At 32.9% G+C, this 21,423-nt stretch overlaps 2 protein-coding genes across 3 annotated transcripts in view; one reads left to right on the forward strand and one right to left on the reverse strand.

Moving 5' to 3' along the window:
- LOC132700040 (synaptotagmin-15-like) overlaps positions 1–21,414 on the forward strand; it is a 123,973-nt gene extending 102,559 nt beyond the window's left edge. The window contains 2 exon segments of the mRNA XM_060667115.1: positions 15,216–15,426; positions 20,262–21,414. Of these exon segments, the coding sequence (XP_060523098.1) occupies positions 15,216–15,426; positions 20,262–20,389 (339 nt within the window). The 3' untranslated portion in view covers positions 20,390–21,414.
- On the reverse strand, positions 158–14,063 carry LOC132699127 (aldehyde dehydrogenase, dimeric NADP-preferring-like). 2 transcript variants are annotated; one of them, XM_060665647.1, is made up of 5 exons: positions 13,993–14,063; positions 9,133–9,242; positions 5,895–6,125; positions 3,495–3,715; positions 158–1,997 (listed from the first exon to the last, which is right to left on the reverse strand). In XM_060665647.1, exons 2-5 carry the CDS (start codon positions 9,156–9,158, stop codon positions 877–879), a joined length of 1,599 nt encoding a protein of 532 aa, XP_060521630.1. In that variant the 5' UTR covers positions 9,159–9,242; positions 13,993–14,063; the 3' UTR covers positions 158–876. The 2 variants fall into 2 exon arrangements, with proteins under 2 accessions (XP_060521630.1, XP_060521629.1); XM_060665646.1 differs by lacking the exon at positions 13,993–14,063 and having other exon boundaries at positions 9,133–9,261.
- Positions 21,415–21,423: the final 9 nt, after the last annotated feature.

Genomic DNA, 21,423 nt, shown 5'->3' on the forward strand with positions numbered 1-21,423 from the left:
CTACACAAGCTGGGTGGGGGGCGGAGCGCACTCTGGTAGACAGGGGGGACACTAGGACGCCACGCGCGGGGGGCCCCCGCTGCGGGGGGGTTAGGAAATTGAGGTTATGTACGGTTTCTGTTGCTTATATCGGCACTATACATCTACATACATACATATGGAAACATACCAATAGGTTGAACCTTAAACATAAATAAATAAAAGAACAGTATATACCATTTCATAATTTACAACTTGCGATCAAAATGATGAACCGTATCTCTAAAAACTAGTGCTAAGAAATAATTATAGAGCCGTATTCGAATGAACAATGAACAATTCAGCACATTTGCTTGTCAGCTGTTTGTACGCACTGGGAGGCTGCTAGGGGTTTTCACATTGTGCATTGTTTTTAGTTCATTTTGAACGTTTTTCCCATTTGCTTAGATTTATAACCAGATTATTTAATATACGATAACTGTGTCATCCATATTCAAAGGACCACATAAAGTAAAACCAAAGGATAACACAAAGTATACTGTTTTTGCGTATCGTTCAAGAAAGGGGAGTGCTGGACAGGGTTGACAAACAACAAGCATGCGAAAAACCCAGCAAAATTATCGCAAAACATCAAATCTACCCTTATGAATCATAAATTTCACTATCCGGTTTGAACATTGGCTAGATTTTTGATCAATATTCGTACCGATGGCCTTAAAGCTGCATTTCCTATGTGGTTTTTCGAAAACGAAATGTGAAGAGTACAAAGTGCAATGCAATCTCCATTGTAATACCATGTTCGTTTACAGTCGCAGCTACCGCATCGGTAGGTACATGGCTAAAATCACCAATATCGGTTAGCAGAATGTCGCAGCTTTCAAGGTAATCCTTTTTTCTTCATAATTCGCCATCGTATGATTTTTTTAAGTAATACGCAATCACCGTCAGAACTATGCCCAAAACAAACATGGCCAAATACGGTAACCAATCCATATTAATCGTCTTGTTCAGCGTGTTGTTGGCGAAGCGAGCAAGTCTTATGTTTTTGTCGCTGTATGGTGGATAACGAACCGATTGGGCTGATTCCAGCAAACCGGAAAAGTTCTTTATCAACACGCTCTTTTTGTGTGTGAAAGTATCAAAGCTCTTTTTACAGTGATAAGAACCCATTCCCGAATTCCCCACCCCTCCGAACGGTAAAGTTTCAACGTTAACATGCATCAGGGTATCGTTTATGGTGACGCCGCCGCTCGAGGTGTTTTCCAGAAACATTCGCTGAACTTCCTTGTCCTTGGTGAAAATGTACAACGCTAGTGGCTTCTCCCTTCGATTGATAAAATTAACTGCCTCTATTGCATCCCGGACAGGGATTATAGGTAGCAACGGTCCGAATATCTCCTCCTGCATGATTTCGTCATCGGGTTTCACGTCCGTCAGGACCGTCGGGTGGATGAACAAGTCCTGAGCGTCCACATGACCACCCAATGCGATTTTCTGGTTCTTTAGAAAATTGGCCACTCTCACGAAGTGTCTTTCGGAGATCATTCGAGCGTAGTCCCCGGTGTACTTTACGTTGGCCCCGAAGAACTTCTTAACATGCTTCGCCGCGCATTCAACGAACTTATCCTGCACCTCCTTATCGCATAGAATATAATCTGGAGCGATGCAGGTCTGGCCCGAATTGCACAACTTGCCCCAGAGCGTCCGTTTAGCGGCCATGTCTATGTCGGCCGTTTTGTCGATGTAGGTCGGACTTTTTCCGCCCAACTCCAAGGTACAGGGCGTTAGATGATTCGCCGCCGCTTTGTGGACGATTTTGCCCACTTGGGGCGATCCGGTGAAGAAAATGTAATCAAATCGCTCTTTAAGAAGATCAGTGGTCTCCGGTATGCCTCCGAGAAATACCGGATAGCATTCGCTGTCCAAATATCGATTCAGCGTGCTGGAAAATAGTTCGGCAACGTTCGGGGCCAGGTCGGACGGTTTCAATATCACGCAGTTGCCAGCTGCTATAGCTCCTAAAAAAGTTAAGGCCGTTTCGAACAAAAGAGCAAAGCGAAAAATGGGAAAAAATTCTGAAATTAGTGTTAGGTTAAAACTCGGTTAATTAAGGTTAACTATCTCAATGTTTTTAGATTGTATGAATTTTAGCAATAAACGTTACTATAAGCACACATTCTAGTATATTTTGGTACTTAATCGAGAAATATGATTTATTTTTTAAATTTAAAATATACGAGTTAAACTAAATGCTCCTGCTTTTTTAACGACTTTAAAGAATATCAATATAAAATAAAATAACCACAACTAGAACTAGTTGAGTACAACAGTATTAGTAGTAGGACCAGTTTTAGCTGTTTTGTTGTTTTGTTAGCTGATTAACTTAGGCTTAATTTAAGGTTTTATGTCAGTGTAAGTATGAAATATTTGTAAGTCTCTAACTGATTTATCGTTTTGCCTAAAATACACACTTCATAATTTGGCCTAATCAAGTGCCATTTTTCATTTTGAGTGTTGAGCAGATTGGTAGTCTCACAATATTCGGTTTTCTTTGATTTCAGAATGATTTTGAATTATAAATTAAAAAGTTAGTTCTCCCGGCTATTGCTGGTGATTTAATGTTTATATTTTTCATTTTCTCCAATGTCGTCGTTACCACTCCAAGTTTATTTTGAAATTTTGAAACATGTCCGTTTATATTATATATTTTTAATCTTCAACGCCAAAGAATGAATTTTGCGGAAAAGTAGCGAAAAGAAATGAAAATATTTAAAAAACTTTTCTCAAATGTCTCAAAGGAACTACTGTAATACTATTTAGAAATCTTTTGGATTCCTCCTGCGTTGGTTGTTGATGCATCGAACTTGCTGACGTGTCCCCAATCATCCTGTTGGCTTCGTTAGTTTCAGTTAATCTCTGAAGAAGCCAACGGGATGATTGGCGAAACGTCAGCAGGTTCGATTCATCAAAAACCAAAGCAAGAGGAATCCAAAAGATTTTTAAATGGTATACAATCGATTTAATTGCAATATAGTGAGGTTAGAAGAGTAAAGGTCAGTCATAAATATAAATTTCAATTACTCTAATTTCGATATGATCAAATGCAACCAAAAGTCAAACTTTCAAAAAAAAAGTAAAATTATTTGTTCAAAAATTGTTTATGATATTTCTATTGGAAATATTTGCTTTGTCTCAAACTGCTTAAAAACTCATTTGTGAAAAAATGCGCATTACATAGCATTACACATTTTCCAGCTTCAAAGCCTCTTTTTTCGAACCCGTCTAATTTTTATCGTGCACGTTCTTAAAATTGCCTTTCATTTCGATAATTTAGAAACGAGTGCAGTTCAATTTTCAGTGAAACGTCACCGGTGCGTAGGTAGAAACTGAAACCGGATTTATTTTTAGAGGAAAAATAATCTATACCCGCATAGGCGATGCTTTACGCAAATTGGACGATATTAGTCCTAGGTTTTATATAGCGGCTGATTTATTGCTTATGAAGATTTATTTACCTATTGCTGGATTTAGAGTTAGTAATACGGGATAGTTCCAGGCACCCATCACGAGAACCACGCCCAAAGGATCGTTATATATTTTCACTTGGTCGAAGAAGTGCATGAGTGGTTTCCGAGGTTCCTCCGGTTTCATCCACTTCTTGAGATTCTTTATCGCAACCTTAATCTCTGATTTTATTGCTTCTATTTCGAATAGGTAGGATTCTGCTTCAGGCTTCCTACAAAATTACACTTCTGAGTAATGCCAGAAAAGTAAAATGGGATTATAACACTTTTTGTTTTGTTTATGAATTATATCCGGTTTATTTGCTTTTTTTTAATATTGGGCGATTCTACAGCGTAAAATAGAATCATTCGACGTTCAAAGCAAAAAATAAATCTTCACATTCGGAAGTCATAAGCTTTTATTGAGTAAATAAGTTACTAAAAATTAACTTTCTTTATTCAATTAGTCTTAGTCTTAGTTTTGAAGTTGACAGAACCAGTAATTAGAATTATTTATAACTTAGTTAATATTTTATGCCGATAGCTGTAAGTAATACGGCAACAAAGTATTTTTTGGTAAAAAAAATTAAATAAACGCTTAGCCATATAGCTATACCCACATCCAAATATCAACAACTAGCATATTAAATTATACAACATTTTTATTCAACTCAAGCACTGCGCCCTCTACTACTAAGGATATTATTGTTTGTGGTCTCAAAAAACCCCAGCGTACCAATTTCGTAAAGTCATTTATGTTGGACAGTTTCTAAAGTATCGACAAATATCTCATTTTAATTGTGTAATATGCGACATATACATATTTATAGTGCCCTACCGGAAAGAACTTTCACCTATAAATATGAAGTAAGTTTTCATGTAGCAAAACACTTATTTAAGAACATTGTATACGAACAACTTCTTCAAAAAATTTATACTAACATCAGTTTTTTTGTATTCATTAATTTTTAAAAATTTATTAATAGTGTGGTCACTTTTTTTAATTGTAAATATGAAAAAGCCAATAATGTCAATAATATATACAGTATTCAATTTAAAATGATAACGTCACACCCAGTCACAGCTTAACAGAAAGTATAGTTAAAATATTTTAAGTCTAAATTCTTCATTAGTTCTTGCTAAAAATTAATCGAGAATCCTTTGCACAAAACTAATTGTGTCGAAATCTCGTTAACACTAATACTGTAAAAAAAATATTTTTTGGGTTTTAATTTATGAGATTAACAACGCTTCGTGTTTAAAATTAACCAAAGTGTTGGTAGATAGAATAAAGAATATGCTGATATATTTTTTCATATTGGAACTTATTAAACTCGGGGTAATCCCGCACCATGGCGCCGAAGGATCCGATGGCACTACAAGCATTTTATACACAATATGTGGAGCATATTTTCCAGGGTGTAAGAGAGTATTTTTGCCATTTGTGTCTCGACCATGAGATTCATTCGCTAAATTATATTATCTCATTTCAATAGCACCCTGTATATGTTATTATATAATAAAAAACATAAATGTAGAGAATAACTGCTGCGAAGTTGCAGTAAACATCTTTCTTAAAGCATTGCCTTAGCATAAAAAGCCTAAACACCAGTTTCACACTTAACTGGAAAAATCAATCATCAGTTTAACTACAATTCTATAAGAAAAAATGTACTCCACGGCGGAACATCTGAGCAAGAGGAAAGAGTTTTCTTTTTTACCACATAATCTTTGAAATGAATGGAATTTTCGGCATTCAGTTTTTCAATTTGATAGAGATGTATGTCGCCTCAGGAAGAATTAAAGCTTTTCATTTATATATTTCTTATATAACTTAAATGTAAATGGTAAATCAAATTTCCAAACATAACTTATTGAGTATACATTCTATATCTCAGCATTTATGTTCCAATTTAGAAAAAATCCCTCTTAATACCCTAAAACACCTCGAAATATCCTACGATGTCCTAAAATACTTTGGAATTCCCCTGATATCTCTTACCTTTGTAAGCTAAATTACCCCAATCATTTAGCATTTTTCTTGGTTGCTGCGATGTATATCATTTTAATTTTACTCGCCATGATTATTTCGACATTTTCATACTTATACCAATATTGACTATTTTGCATTTGAAAAGCGAGCCCGTAATTTTGTTAATTATACTGAGTGTATCGGAGTAGTAAATCGGTTCCGTTATGAAGCAAATGACCAAGTAATGGAGACGAGCTACGCTTCCCAAATACGAAGCCCATATTAAGGAGACACATTTTCTGACCTTAATTTTGTTTTAATGTTAATCGATTTTTCATACTGAATACTAATTGCGCCTTTCCAACCGCATCAGATTGCGACTCCAAATGTGTTCATTATCGGTTACGGTACTCATATTAAGTTCGTGTATTGCAACTTACCTCAAGTCATCGTGCAATGCTTTAAGTAATGCCTTTTCTTCGACCATCATGAAACGCAAAAGATTCTGCAACTGTTTTTTCCTAAACGTGTAGGGTTTTGTTTTACCGGTATCGTAAATATTCCTGGTTTCTTTCACAATATCGGTAGGACGTGATTTTTCGGGCATGGTTTCGATGTCCACTATGGCTATATTATTGTCCTTTTCGATACCGTTGTATGCCAACTTCACTCTGAAATGAACGCAAATAACTGTGTTCTAACGAATGATCGAAAATAAAATCGAATAAGTGAACCAATAATTATACATAATAAAAAGTGATGATGGTGGACTAGTTATTAATAAAACGGAGCATTTAATTTTGTAATTATTTAAAATTGCATATTTATTGGCATGTATTTATTTTTTAGCGGATACAGGTTCGCCAACAATTTTATCAAACTAGAAGCAATGAAAAGTTGCCTTTTTTACACTAGACATAGAAGAAATAATACTAATAAAGACTTTTTTAAATTGCGTTTTTCGCAATTGGAAAAGCCCAATACGGCGAAAATATTATTAAAATTTGGTAGGATTTTTAATAATATTAAAACTGTGTTGTTTTAAATCTTAACGTTATATGTATTTATTACGTTATTCGCTTTATAAGTGTTTTTTAACTACTGTTGTGGTAATAATATGTTAAACGGCACTTACATCTACATAATAGTCTGCCTCCTTAAATCTCGCCCCAGTGTTAATTCAAAGATTATTTTTTAAATCTCTACCAACTTCTTATTTTAAAACATATTCCACAGTATTCATGGAGAACATTTATCATGGAATTCCTTCATTTTTGAACTTATTTTTTGAGTATATGTTGATACCAATTGCACTTTTTTGTAAAATTTAAAAAGCGCAAATACTTTGCAATTGTAAAAGACCGTTTGAAACAAACTAATTTTGATGTCAACTGCAAAGATCCAAATTTGCCACCAGTAACGTTGACTTCTTGCAGTAGTAGAATTTCGATAGACATAGTGCATTTTGCAAATTTTGTTTAGTTTAGATAATTGCTTCAAAAATCTAAGATATGAAAGTTTTAGATGCTTATTGACACATCAGACGATGTAATTAACTGAAAAATATATCATTAACTTTCATCCACCATAATAATCCACACGGCATATACTCGTATTCGTATGCGGGCTCAAAGTCCCATCGGTGCGTGTTTTTAAACTTTTTCGTGTTCCTTTTGTCTATCGACTTTGCCCTCTCGCCATTGCCATTTGTTCCATTGTCCTTTGAAGTAAACAATGTTATGTTTATTATCGACGTCTGACCGTCCCGTTTTTTAAAAAAATATGGAAACCTTGGGTCGGTGTAATTGCATGTAATTATACTATAAATATCTTAATCAATAATAAATTCTTAAAACAAGCTACTTCGGCGTTTACCACCTTGTTTAATTAATGCGGTATGGAAAGCTTTTTGTTTTTCTCACGGACAGGGTCAAATATTCACATCTTTATTCATTCGTATAGACCAAAAAAAGGTTGAAAATTTGAAAAAAAAATTGCTTTAATAATTAATTATTTTCCGGGACTATTCTTTTGTTACTATTTAGCGTAGTTGGTCTTTAAGTGTCTGTCACGTACATTTTTGAGAATAATGCTTTGTTTAAATAAGCAATAATGTCCAAGAAACAGTAACAAGCAACAGTTATTATTTAAACAAATTTAATTTAATTTAGTACGTAGTTGTATGAATTTGATGTATATGTTATATACTTAGGGAAGTGTGCTTTACAATTTATCCTTATCTGTTGCTAAATGAAGTAATTATTGCTCCTTACTAAGAAAGATTTTAAGTCAATCAGCATTAACTCCATACATCAAAAAATATAAAGGATAATTGTATTTTTGAAGGTGCTTGATTTTTATTAGTAATACCTACTTTTGTGTTTGCATTATAATTTTTTGAGACTTGTAGAGAATAATTTTAATTAATGAAAAAATCAACCATATGAATGTAATACAAAAACTATACATATTAAATGTATATAAAGCTTCTTGGAGATTAAACTGAATTTAAGAGTATTTATAATATATTGGGATATACAAAATAATATCAAACAGACCGCAACAGCACACAATAATTTTGACTCGCACTCATCTTTTTTAATGTTGCCACATTAGATAAATAAAACGTATCGTTTATTTTTTCAAATACAGAGGGTTTCTAAAAACTTATCATTTTGGGAAACCTCAGTAAGATTGAAAATTTATGTTTTTTTTTCGTAGATTTAATTGATGATTCTATTGATTTTGGAAAAATTGTATATTTTCCGCAAACCCCACAAGGCCATATTCATTTTGTCAAATATATATATATATATATATATATATATATATATATATATATATATATATATATATATATATATATATTGACATTTCTATTCGCTTCATATATTAATGATATGTTTTATATTTTTCATTATTAATTTGCCTTCAATCAAAAACTACTTATTGATAACATCAACCAAATTTTTCCTCTATTGATACGAAAGTGATTTAAATTATCCATGTGTCTATTAACTTTTTTTGGATTGCGTCCCATGCATTGCATGAGGAACTGATCGAATAAGATTATTACTTAAGTATTAAAATGGCGCCTTTTAGCTTATTAAATAAATAATTAATTCATAGTCAAAATGTTAAAAATCTTATTGCAGCGTCAATAAGTGTTTTTAAAACCTTAATACTGATTTTTAAAACTTTGCATCAGCAAACAAAAATATAAAGTTTCAGTAGTTCTTAAGAAATAGTCGACTGATGAAAAAAGCTCTTATTTTAGAAATGTAATGCCATTGATGACACATTTTTGAAACGTTTACAACAAGGGAATAATACAATAAACATTTTTATATATAATTTATATATAAAAATTAAAAAGTTCTGTGAATCTCGAAAATGTGACTTTTCGAAAAATTATTGATATTTATTTACTAGTGATGCATAAGAAAAAATCACTTTCATTGCATTAAAACCAAACTAAGATAAATTGTTGCATATCTTGAAAAACAACCCATACCTCAACCGTGCCCTTCTATCTTTTATTTATATGGAAAAACACCTTTTCTTAATAAAAATTATTCCACTAAACGTTAATTTAGCGTCAATATTTGATTGCGATAAATATTTAATTTAAACTAATCGATCAACAGTGAAAACAATTAAACGAAAATGTAAGCTAACCTTGGAAGGATGTATTCTCCGTCCATGCTAACGGACGTCACTCACGAACCAAACGGGTCACTATACAATTGCACAGCTTGGGTATCGGTGGCGGTCTGATTATCAGCTCACTGCAAAATCTAATATTACCTGATCGGGAATGTAACCGCACATGGCCAAACTGCGACTCATTAAATATTAATGCTCTTATTCGTAGGCGCCAAGTTTTCCACTTTCATCCTAAAATTTATGAAATAAACGTCAAAATGTATTGTTTGTTTTTCGACTGGGACCACCTTCGAGGCTACAAAAGGTCTTTTTTTATGAATTTTCTAGTAACAGTCGTTTCAATTATCTATCTGCACCTTTTTACCGAAAGTCCGGAAGAAAATTATTTCTCGAATTGACTTAAATTATTAGACCGATCTAATTTTAAAATTTTAGCACATGCATCATAATACAAGAAAGAAACAAGTCGAGTCAATGACTCTCTGAGAATTTCTGCAAGTTTCATCATATTTTTGAAGGTTTCTTTTTTATTTTTTGTCTAGACTGACAAACTTAGATTGATGGCAGTTTCAGTTTCATCATTTTAGCTTCTAAAAATGTATTTTGTTTTAGTCTAAGAATTAATTAAATTAATTAATAATTAACATTTAATTTAATTAATTAAGCCGTGGTATAATTTCGAAAAGAAACAGTAAACGCCATTTTGTTTCTTCGGGGACAGCGGCTATGACATTAATAAGAGCAACTTTTCCAAACTAAATATATATATATAAAGTAAGGAATTGTTAACTTAACCAGTGTCATGCTACCAACAATAATATGAATGATACTATCATCGAACAATATTTTAATTTATTTATTATCCACTTAACGGTAAATTTTGATGTTTTTTTTTAAGCCCGAATAAATCTCAGTGCCATTTCGAAAAATAATTTAGGCTCCGATAACGCTCTGACTTCATCCCGTATACTTATCATGAGAGTGTTACTATCCAAAAAGTTGTACCTATAAGCTATACGACAATTTAACTAAAAAAAATTCAAACGACTCTTTGCCGATACCAATATTTTCAAAAACGAAAAAACGAAATAAATTGAATTGGAAATAGCGGAAATTTATGTTAAAACCACATCGGTCTATCTTTAATAATGAAATAGGATTAAATTAAACCATTTCCAGTGTGATTTCAATGCCAATTTGGTATCAAATACCACTTATTAAAGACAACAATTTTATAATTTCTAAATTCCAATTAAAATTAAAAATTAATTCTTTTGCCGGTGTGAAAACATTTGCCTAATATATATTTCGTTTCAATGTATTTTACCGTCGATAAAGTTGGCGATAGAATTTTTTTTGAAGAATGTGGATATTCTCATTTTCCATTGTTGTTTTTGATATGTTACTCTGCTTCAATCTCAGTTTAAGGAGAGCGTACATTTTGTGTAGCTTTACTTTGTTGATTTTGCTTTCGAATTTGAATTAGTATTTAAAGCGTTGATATAAAGTTTATGATATTTGGGCGCGTCCATGATGTGACTCAATTTCTGCATAAATTACTTTTCGAAGAAGTAAAAAATTTCCATTAACAATTGATGATTTTTTTGAATTTTAATGTTTTGGGGTACTAATGTGTTATATTAGCACCCCAGTATCACGATTTGACATATTATTGCCATTCAAGTTATAGATAATAATAACAATAATAAGTAACTTTATTTGTAAGAAAAACGAAATACAGTATCATACAGACCCATCTGTGACTTTTCGTCGATTATATCAGCCATTACAAACCAGTTTTTAAGAGAAGACCCTATATAACCACATTCAAAATAATCACTGAAAGCATAAAACGTATATATTGCAAGACAATTAGTTGGGAAAAAATATCTTAAAAACTGCGATAAACTTCCTGTCATAATTAACACAAACAACAAAAAAAAACTAATGAAAAAAGAAATTGGAATTATTGAATATTTTAATTAGTAAGCCAATTTGTTATTGCCTAGTTTGTAACGAAGGGGAAACTGCCCGGACCTCATAGCACCGTTGCTCCGGGAGTTTAAATATATTACAAAAAAAGAAAAAAAAGTTAATTTTAATCTAAAAATTTAATTTGATTATTCTGAAAACAAATTTTATTCTGTAAATAATTTAGATTTTATTAATGTGATGTAGATATCCCTAGTGTTTTATCTGACTTTCCAATTTTTGTTACGACAGCTGATGATTTTTGAAAAGCTGACGTTCTACAACGAGTTACTTTGTAAGTTAAATTATTCCTCGTTCTTTCGGAATGTAGAAGAAAATTTTATGATTTTATAAACAAACCTATGATATATGCGGTTTCCGTTGAATATTAAAATATTAAAATGATTTAAAAAAAGAGGTACCGCAACACACGAAAGACATATTGCAATTACAATTAGTAATGTATTATAACATTGGAGTTAATGAAAAGGAGTTTCATCAACCTGACCTTGTTTCTTAACATTTTGCGCCAATTTGTTTGAGCATTTGTTATTTATTCAATAAAACATTGCACAGTTGTTCAATGGAATCTGAGTCATTTGACAAATACCATTGCTGTGTACAAAATAGCAATAATTTCAAATTGAACTGTAACAGTGCATGCGAATGGATCAAAGAACGTATGGCTAAGATTGCTCCATTTTAGGAAAACTACCCAAGGTTCTCGCCGGGTCATTGAAATCACCGTCCGTGATAAAATATGCAGCCGTCTCTAGAGGTAAACCGGTAACTTTACGATTGCAGAGGGGATCTGGTTATATACCAAGTGCAGTAAAGCCAAACATTATTAATTAATCCTAAAAACTTATATTGCCCAAATTGGAATCTGGTTACTAATCGTACCCTAAGGTAAGCAAAATTTTCCTTGTTGGTCACGTCACTGAACAAATCTCATACCAAAACAAAAAACCAGTTTCGGCCGAGTAAGATTTATTAATAATAACAACAATATTTTCATCGCAACAACGAAGTGTTTCTTGAATAAATTTTCATAAATTAAAAACGCATGAAGTCGGAAGCTATAATTAGGATAGCGGGGCACATTCGGCAGGAACGTGGGTCCAGGACTAAATTCCCTTTTCTCGGAAAAGATGTCTGTTGTATAACGATAAAAGTCCACTGTCCCCTTTAAAAATGATGCCAGAAAAAGGGAAGAAAACAGCAAGTTTCCATAGACTGGAAGATAATTTTCACTCCTCGTACCGCAGTCTAAAACATTCTTGTTGCCGTAACAACTTTGATTTATCCATTTGGGCATGTGTCAGTAAAATAGGGATTTTTTTTAGCAGTTCTGCCAAAATTTGTTCTAATTTTTCAAATAATTACAAAAGGCACTGGAAAAAGTTATTTAGATATCATATTTCATCTTTATCCCGTCAATCCGATTGAAATTATTTTAATTAACAAAAATTACATTAACACTCAAACAAAATAGATCTTTTTAAATCATTGCGGCACCCCAGAAAAAGATAAAATTGCTATAGATATATATTTTTACGTGAAATCCAGCGGTGTAGTCAACAACTAATCTTTTTTCCATTAATATTTTTCAATCCCCAGAAATTCGCATTTCTTTTTCTTTAAAATTATGCACTTCTGATGTAGACTGACACATAAAAACGCAATATGATAGGAGGAACGAACATAAGTTGGCAATTGGTATACGAAAAATCAATTTTTAACAAAAGAACTTCAGGAATAAAGAACGTTTCGGTTTATCATGACTGACTTTATATTGGGAACAAAGATTAAATTCGATATTTACAGTTATATTGTAATGGAAGACAAATTTAAGTCAAATGCTACCGGATTTATTGAATAGCGTGCCGCTAGCAAATCTCCACAATGCTTACTTTTTATATTTACTGTTAAAACATTTTGACGATCGCTGGGCTGGTGTAACCAGTTAGCCAGTTTTACTTAAAAAACAAAAATTACTTCAATCCAGGCAATACTATGAAGCAACTAAAATGCAATCATTCCATCGTGTTGATCTTTGGAAAATCCTCGGTTTATCCGACACGGAGTAAAAAATGTCCAACTTGAGTTTTTCTTTGAATAATGCGTTTTTAAGGGTGATACATCAATTTAATCGAGACAAGGATCGATTTTTTTGGGATAAATAAATACAGGGTGAATCATTTAAAAATACTAAAATTTTGATGTTTAAAAAAATTGTTGACTATCTGTAGCGGTTTTGAACTGTTTCATATCATAGAGGGTGTCCGAAATATGATACCATCATGATGCGAAAATTATATTTCGCCCTGTATCTCGGGTTAGAAACAGGGTTCCGTAATTCTGTTTGCGGCATTCAAAGTCTCACTAAAAACGGACATGTTGATGTCTAAATAACTTTTTCAATGTTGCAAATATATCTATCTGGAAACAGCAGTGTCCAACATATATTTAATTACGTTCTGAGAATAGTAAAGGAAGCAGAGTGTACCATATCGCATATATTGCTTCAAAAATATAAAACCTCACACTTTCGGCTACCATCGCAGCTAACATTAACAGATCGCTATATATTTATCCAAAAAGTAGTTTAAAATTAAATAGTAATTAAAAATAATAACGATAGCGACCTAAATTATCAAAGCCTGTGTGTGTAACTGCAGTGGAAACTTTTAGCAATGCAGTCGTTACACTTGACACCGCATAACCTTCAACAGTCGACAGTGACCATGGGTTGAATTTAACGGTCGATATTCGATGGCAATCGGTTTGCTTGGCGCCTCGATAATCACATCTAAGCTTAGCTTTGCAGAAAAAAAACACTCGCGACAGTCAGACAGCATCGAATTATCATTGGGCCTTTTTATTTAATAACTTGCTTACCTATTCAATACTATTTGACGGGCGCAATTTGGCGTTTATAACTGGCAGTGTGATTTCGGTGTTCTAAACAGCTGATCAAGGATAACTAAATTAACGAAACGACCGTTTACGAATGCGGAAGTCTAGATCACTGGTCCTTAATTATAAACGTTTTGTTTAAATTATCAGATGTGCTAGTGAATGGCGATGATGTAATGTTTGATATGACAGATAAAAGCTTTGTATCTTATTTTAGAACGAAGATACACGTGTAGAGTTCTGTCTGCATTGTTGTCTGAATTAGAATAATATTTCCTATTTCAAATCGTCGAGTACTCCTCGATTAGTACGTCAGGAATATTAAGAACTAATTCAGCTAAATTGGAGAATATGTTGTGTCGGCCTTTACTTTCTGACTGATCGCAATAAATTATTTTTTTTATAATGTTGCGTGGGGGAAGTGTCATTTAACGACGTCAGCGATCGGATGTTTACGGAAATATTACCCACGGTTTGAATTTTGACGTTTGTCAATTCTGACGGTCATGGCTCAGGTCGTCAATCAGGGAATATATTTTTGTTGCTTTGCAAAAATGTACCCCAAACCTAATGGTGTTCTTGTATAATATACTATTTCAGTTGTTTACAATTTCTAAAAAATATCTAGCGTGCTGGAAACGTCATTTTATCACGTCAGTTTCCTTTCCCACGAATCCGAGCCACTTCGGACATTTCCGAGATTTTGCTGCTCTGGTTTGGGAGCAATCGGATGTTTTCGGAGATATTTCCCACGCTTTGAATTTTGAAGTTTGTCAATTCTGACGGTCATGTCAGTGAATATATTCGTGTATTTTTTGGTATTTTACAGACGGGAGTAGAAAAAAGTATAGTATGTAACATGTTCGGTAAATTATTTAACTCACTCGTTTAATAAAAACTCGCTCCACTCGTGTCAAATAAACTCGTGAGTCAAATGCCGGTTACTGCACTTGTTGTATAATATACTAATTCTCGATCTATCGATTTCTCGTTTCGCCAAACATGCTGCTGTCTTCTGTCTGAAACTGTCTGAAACTGACAGCGCTTTGAAGAAGCCAGCAGTAGTATTATAAAATTTACTATCAATACTGCTTCAGTTAAACCTACGATCAATTCAGGATGACTAGCATTGTTTCCAGGATCAAATTTTTTGGTATTGGACTTTCCGTCACAAAAAGCCTATTCTCTCTCAATTGTGATTTCAGTTTCAAGGCGATAAGCATGAAGCCTACGTTCGTCTCACCCTACACCAGCACTACAGGGCTGTGAAAGAAAAACGAACCAACATCAGCAGACCTTCCAGGGATGGCAACATTTGCTTCGCCGAAGGTTTTAATTTTAAGATGGCTCCGTCCCAAGCCGACGTCAGCAGCTTAGCTTTCCACGTGTTTCAGGCAACACCTGGTTACGGTAGGGGTACGTGTGTGTTTGTAGTGGCTTTTTTTCCTTCGTTTTTTCTTTGCGGAACATTAGGTTTCGCCAATGTTCATTCGATAGACGGGCGTTGCTGTAGCGGCTAGATTTTCTTTTTGCATTAGTCACATTAGATGCTGAGGATGCAAATGCAAAACATTTTGTGAGATTAACTCTAGATATATTCAAATTTTAGAATGTGAAAGCCCAGGAAACATTTTCCAATTTATTGAACACAAATGCGACGTCAGTCAGCATTCGTATCAAAGTGGTAGCCGTGAATTTTAGCAGGCACAGAGCAGTGTCATTCGCTCATTGCACTGTATTTACAGTTCAATAAATCGCCCATACAAACCAATCTTATACAGGTGTGATGGTTTGGATGATGAAGTAGAAGTTTTTTATGACGGCGCCAAGAGAACACTGGAATTATCCAAATCCTCGAAAGTTAATATAAATATAGGTGTTCTTAATGCAAAAAATGAGATCGAGTGATGCACTTTAATCAAACTCCAAAGCGTCTATGCAGATAAAAATAGACTTCATTATTATTCACAAAAGATTCAGGAATATCATACAAAATGCTAAGACCTACCCACAGATCAGAAAGGATCAGGCCGTATAAACTATAGATACAAAAAAGCTTACAGTATCAGCAAGAAGAACAGAAGTGCAAGAAGAATTAAATGCAAGACTGGGTATCATTCATCAAACATTAAATGGAGACGACATTGAATACACATGAAGACAGATTAAAACATCCGTAGTAGAGGTTAATCAAGCTAAGCTGAAAATTACCAAAACTATACATAAAGCTTAGATCACCGATGACATAAAAATAAATCATATAAAAATAAAGACCTTACTAGATACAAAGCGCTCCTCAAAGAAATGAGGGTTAAGATTAAACAAACACAGACCACTGCAACGAAATAAAACAGTTAGAAGCCAAACATGAATCTTTTAATATTTACAAGACAATCAGATAGTTACTGTTTAACATCAAAAAAGCAACAAGACAATCTCATGAATGATCAACAGCAAATTCTTAGTAAAGCAGAAGAACAATTATAGAAATGGATAAAATATATTGCAGATCTCTTTGGAGACAATAGGAGTACGGCACATAATATTACTGGGGAAGACGGGATAAATATCTCTCATACACGCTATATCAAGTATAAAATATGGAAGGACACCAGGATCAGATGAAATACATATAGAGGTCTTAAAAACGTTGGAGGAAGATATCGCTTTCACACTTCTGTTAAGTTTGCTAAACTGCATATACAAAAACTGGAATAATTCCTAAAGATTGGCTCAGGTCAACTTTCATTGCTCTACCAACGAAAGCTTACTGCATATAGTGCAAAGATTATCGAACGATGTATTGAAGTTGTCCTTGAAAGTCATTCACTCCAGAATATACCTAAAATGCGAAGAAAACATTGATATATCTCAATTTGGTTTTAAAAATTATTTCGAGAGAGGCGCTGTTTAACATCCATACAGATGTGAACGTTCATGGATATGCCTGCTTCGTAGATTATGAAGAGGCATTTGACAGTGTTCAACATGAAAACTCTCACGAAACGGTCTTACTAGCAACAGATAAGAATTATTTTCAGCTACTTTTATCAGAGATAACAGACCATAGCCAACAAATGGGTCTACGCTTAAATATAAAGAAAACCAAATGGATATGCATGAGCAAAAACAAAAACGTAACTAATAACTTAACAGCTATAAGCGTAAATGGAGAAATAGTAAAGGGAGTACAAATATACAAGTATTTGGAGTGCTGGGTGCATGAAAACTGGAACTCAACTCAAAAACAAAATAGAGCAAGTAAGAACATCTTTTAAGAACATGCAAAATGTGTTAACCAACAGAGCTTTAAAAATTCCCTTAATAATACGCTTATTATATTGATGTCTTTAGCATATGATTCTACAATATAGAAGCATGGACCCTCACTGAAACATTGTGTAAGAGGCTTGAGGCTTCCGAAATGTAGGCTTACCGGAGAATGTTGAAAATATCATGGGAGAGTGAAGAATCAAGCGGTTCTGCAACATATGAAGAAAGAAAGAGAGATACTTAATACCATTAAAAGGTGAAAGCTGAAATATCAGTGGTATGGAGTAAGCATTACCACATTGTTTAGATCTGCTGCGGACAAAGTAAAGATCATGCAACTGATCGCCAATGTTCTGGGAGGACACGGCACTTGAAGAAAAAGAATTTTAGTACCGCTCAGAACTGAGGATATTTTTCCATTTGCCTTCAAAAATTACAAGTCAGCGTTTAAAAGAAACTGAAATGTATTTGTAACTTTCTTATTAAGGGAAATATTTGCTCCACTCTTTACTTAGGTACAAGGGATGAAATAAAGTTTCCGCATCTCAGAGCTGTTTTATAAGCATGATTTGTAACTTTTGCCTTTGATATAATTCAATCAAAAACGGACTTTTGTTAAACAGACGTAAGCAAAAGTATTCAGGATTAATTTATTATTAGAAAACGAAGCTTTCAATACTCATTATCCAAAGGAACTTTGGGTTTATTATCTATAGCAATGTTTGACATTGCAAATTGATTTGGAACGACAATCGTGCATCGTACGATGTTTTTACAGTAACGTCGACGCGAGCAAACCTCGCGTATCGGAATTATTATTATTATTATTATTTTAAACTCTTATATATATTTTAACTGTTTCGTTAAATTTGTGTGTATTATGTGTGTGAGTGCCGTATACAAATCATTTTTTGTTGGACTTTTATCTTTTATCAAGGGTATGACTTTTTTATTCTCATAGTTGGAAAAAACCAAAACAATAATATTTCTAGGCACTATGACAAAACCAAACGCTTTTAAAGTATAAACTTCCATATGATGCTACCTCTTCAATTTTAAGATTTGTGTTTGTCTCTTTTTGGTAAGGTTCTTTGTAATTCCGTTGTGTATATGTAAAAAAAAAAAAGAACTGTACTATAACATAATTTTAGACTGTACCCCTTTCTGAAGAAGGTCATAGAAGACCGAAACGTCAATATATGGACAAAAAAAATTTTAATCGCTTTTAATACAAAGACCTATAACCCAAGAACCAAAAGCTAAACATATATAAATATATATATATATATATATATATATATATATATATATATATATATATATTTCTACTCATTTTAAATAATGCTTTAAAATATTTAAAATGCTTGTTCAATAAAACTGTTTCTTTCCTGAGTTTGTGTACAAAAAACTATTTATTTCTTTCTATATAACACACTGTTATTACATATAGTTAACAGAGACTCACTTTTTAAAACAGATGACAATCACACGGTCATAGAATAGTCGATAGTAATAAATTTCAAAAAGACACCGGCCAAAAAAATTGACGTAAGTACTACTGAATCGGAAAGAACTAACGCGTAACATAAAATTTGTAATGTTAAGTGGCTTCAGGCCTGAGAACAATTAGTTAGGTTTTAAACAAATCTTATTTCATGAGAGACACGTGGATGATATCTGTTTACATTAAAATGCCGATAACAAGTTAGATGATTTTCTTGTTTTTATCAAGTCCTTGTGAATTGCGATAGGGGAGCCTTGAAAGTTAACTGATTTTTAATAATGCTAATCGACAGGTTGCTAGAGTAAAATTTGTCACAGTATTGCGCAAATCAGTGATTTCACTCAATAGTTCCTCTCAGTTTCCACATTGGAATAGGATATTTGTTATAAACGAAAGTACTCAACAAAGCATTTTTCCCCTCCATAAAATAATAGCAAAAGTATTCTAACAATTCTTACTAACAATTTAAGCTCAAAACAGTTAGCTATTGCACTGCTCTGCAAAACAAAGCGAAAATTTTAAATGGCGACAATGTAATTTTAAGTGTAAGGAAACTTATTTTACACTTGTTTCAATTCCTGTATGTTTTTGTAATTCTTTTTTTCGCTATTTTCTTTTTTGATTTGTGCTTTTGTTGTTAGATGGTGCCTAGATTTTTATATAAACTCATATCTTACTACGCATCACCGTTTCCCTGTCATGATGTCTCCTTCGCCTTCTATAGATATTTCCAAAGTTTATTTAAGATAAGCCAAATCAAAATAAGTTGATAAATGTATACCAGAAATGCGGCAACAACATAAAACGGTTTACGCAAAATATGTATGTCATTATGAAAGCAAATGTCATTTTATGGTTTTTTTAAATAAGGCAATTTACGCCCTGATAACACTCTGCTGCATATCCACTACGGCGACTAAAATCATGTATTCATATCAAGAAAGCTTTTTTTTTAATTTATAAGTTAAACAACAACAAATAAAACAACAAAAACTATACGCATTGTGATATATTTTACTAATTGAATAGTCATCTTAACACGAATATGACAAAACGAGATGAGTGTTTTAGCTTTAGCTTGTAGTAAATGTGATAGAATTTTAGACTGCATTAACTGAGGAGATTTTCATAACAATGTTAAATATGCGGCAACTACTATGGGATATTTGTTAACGGCAGCAGATCTACTTTCTTCTGCAGCAATAAGACAAGTTGGTCGACAAAGTAACACACTTTCTATATAGACATTTTCCCGTCGATCTTGCGTAAGATTACTTGCCTATATTATATTCCCACATACAATGACCATGTTTTACGCTTTAACAGAGCTAACGAAGATAGATATTGAATATATATTCCATTTACTATTCATCAAGTTATGCGTTTTATCTGTTTCTCCAGAAGTTTTCACCCTTCTAGGGGATATAAATTCTAACACGTTCATAACTTTGTTTACCATACGTTTGTGTTTCAGACAAACTTATCGGGAAAGTGGTGTTGGGGTCCTATATGTTTACCAGAGGCAAGGCGCTGACCCAATGGAACACGGCCGTTTCAAATTCGATGGAGCACACTCAGTGTTGGCATATATTATCCGAATAAAATTGGATTTTTTATATAAGAACCCAAATATCTTTGGATGCGCGTGAACTTTCTACGTTTGGATAGCTGCTGAGAATCATCGGAAACAGATTTTTTTCACTTGAAAAAATTAAAATATTTAAAACGCGAATACATTAATTAAAATGTAATTTTAAATACTATAGATAGATTTACTATAGGTAAGGATAAAAATTACTTATAGTAAATCTATCTACAGTTATTTCATGTACTCACGTTTTAAATATTTTAATTTTCTCTCGTATTAAGTATTACTAAGTATCGTGCGCGCTTTCACAGATGGAACGTACTTTTGGGTCTAATTATATCTTAAATAATATTTTAAGAGCTATGGCAGTCAAGATGGGATCATTTATTATTAACTAGTATTTTAAAAAAAAACTGTTAGAGTAGCTAAGGCCGGGATTATCCAGCTCTTTATTATTACTTCTTACTCGTATTCGTATCGCAAGTTCTTTAAAAACGACATAGTTTTTCTTAATTAATTTTACGGAAATATATAAACTTCGGAATTCATAACTTTCAAGCTTTAAGTATATTATTTAAGACTAGTATATCAAGTAACAAGTTTTTTTAATATATACACAAATTACCCAATGGTACCTAACCATGATTAAAGTACCGAAAACGTTCGAATTAGCACGGGGCAATCTTGAATAAACTCGACGTTTTGAAGTGACAAATTGCGCACGCCTGATCAGTGAGGAATTAGGTATATATAAAAAGTTATTTTGCGTCCTAGAAACATATACCGTAAATAAGGTTTTGAAAAGTAATTAATGAAAAAAGAAAAAGTTGCATTTATTAAACACTGGAAATAGCAGATAATAATAACAGACTGCAATAGACTCTTGGTTTTGGATAACCGTGTTTAACAAATAACGAATACATTTAAGAAGTTACAGATTTAGATTATAAAAAATTCGAAGGATAATCGCGTCCGAAATGAGTTTAATGTTATAACATATAAAATTAAGAAACACGTGGATGTATGTTTATCAAACCAATAAAACTAG

The sequence above is a fragment of the Cylas formicarius genome, unplaced genomic scaffold (genome assembly GCF_029955315.1).
Source record: "Cylas formicarius isolate icCylForm1 unplaced genomic scaffold, icCylForm1.1 PGA_scaffold_3__17_contigs__length_32017465, whole genome shotgun sequence".
Classification (NCBI taxonomy): Eukaryota; Metazoa; Arthropoda; class Insecta; order Coleoptera; family Brentidae; genus Cylas; species Cylas formicarius.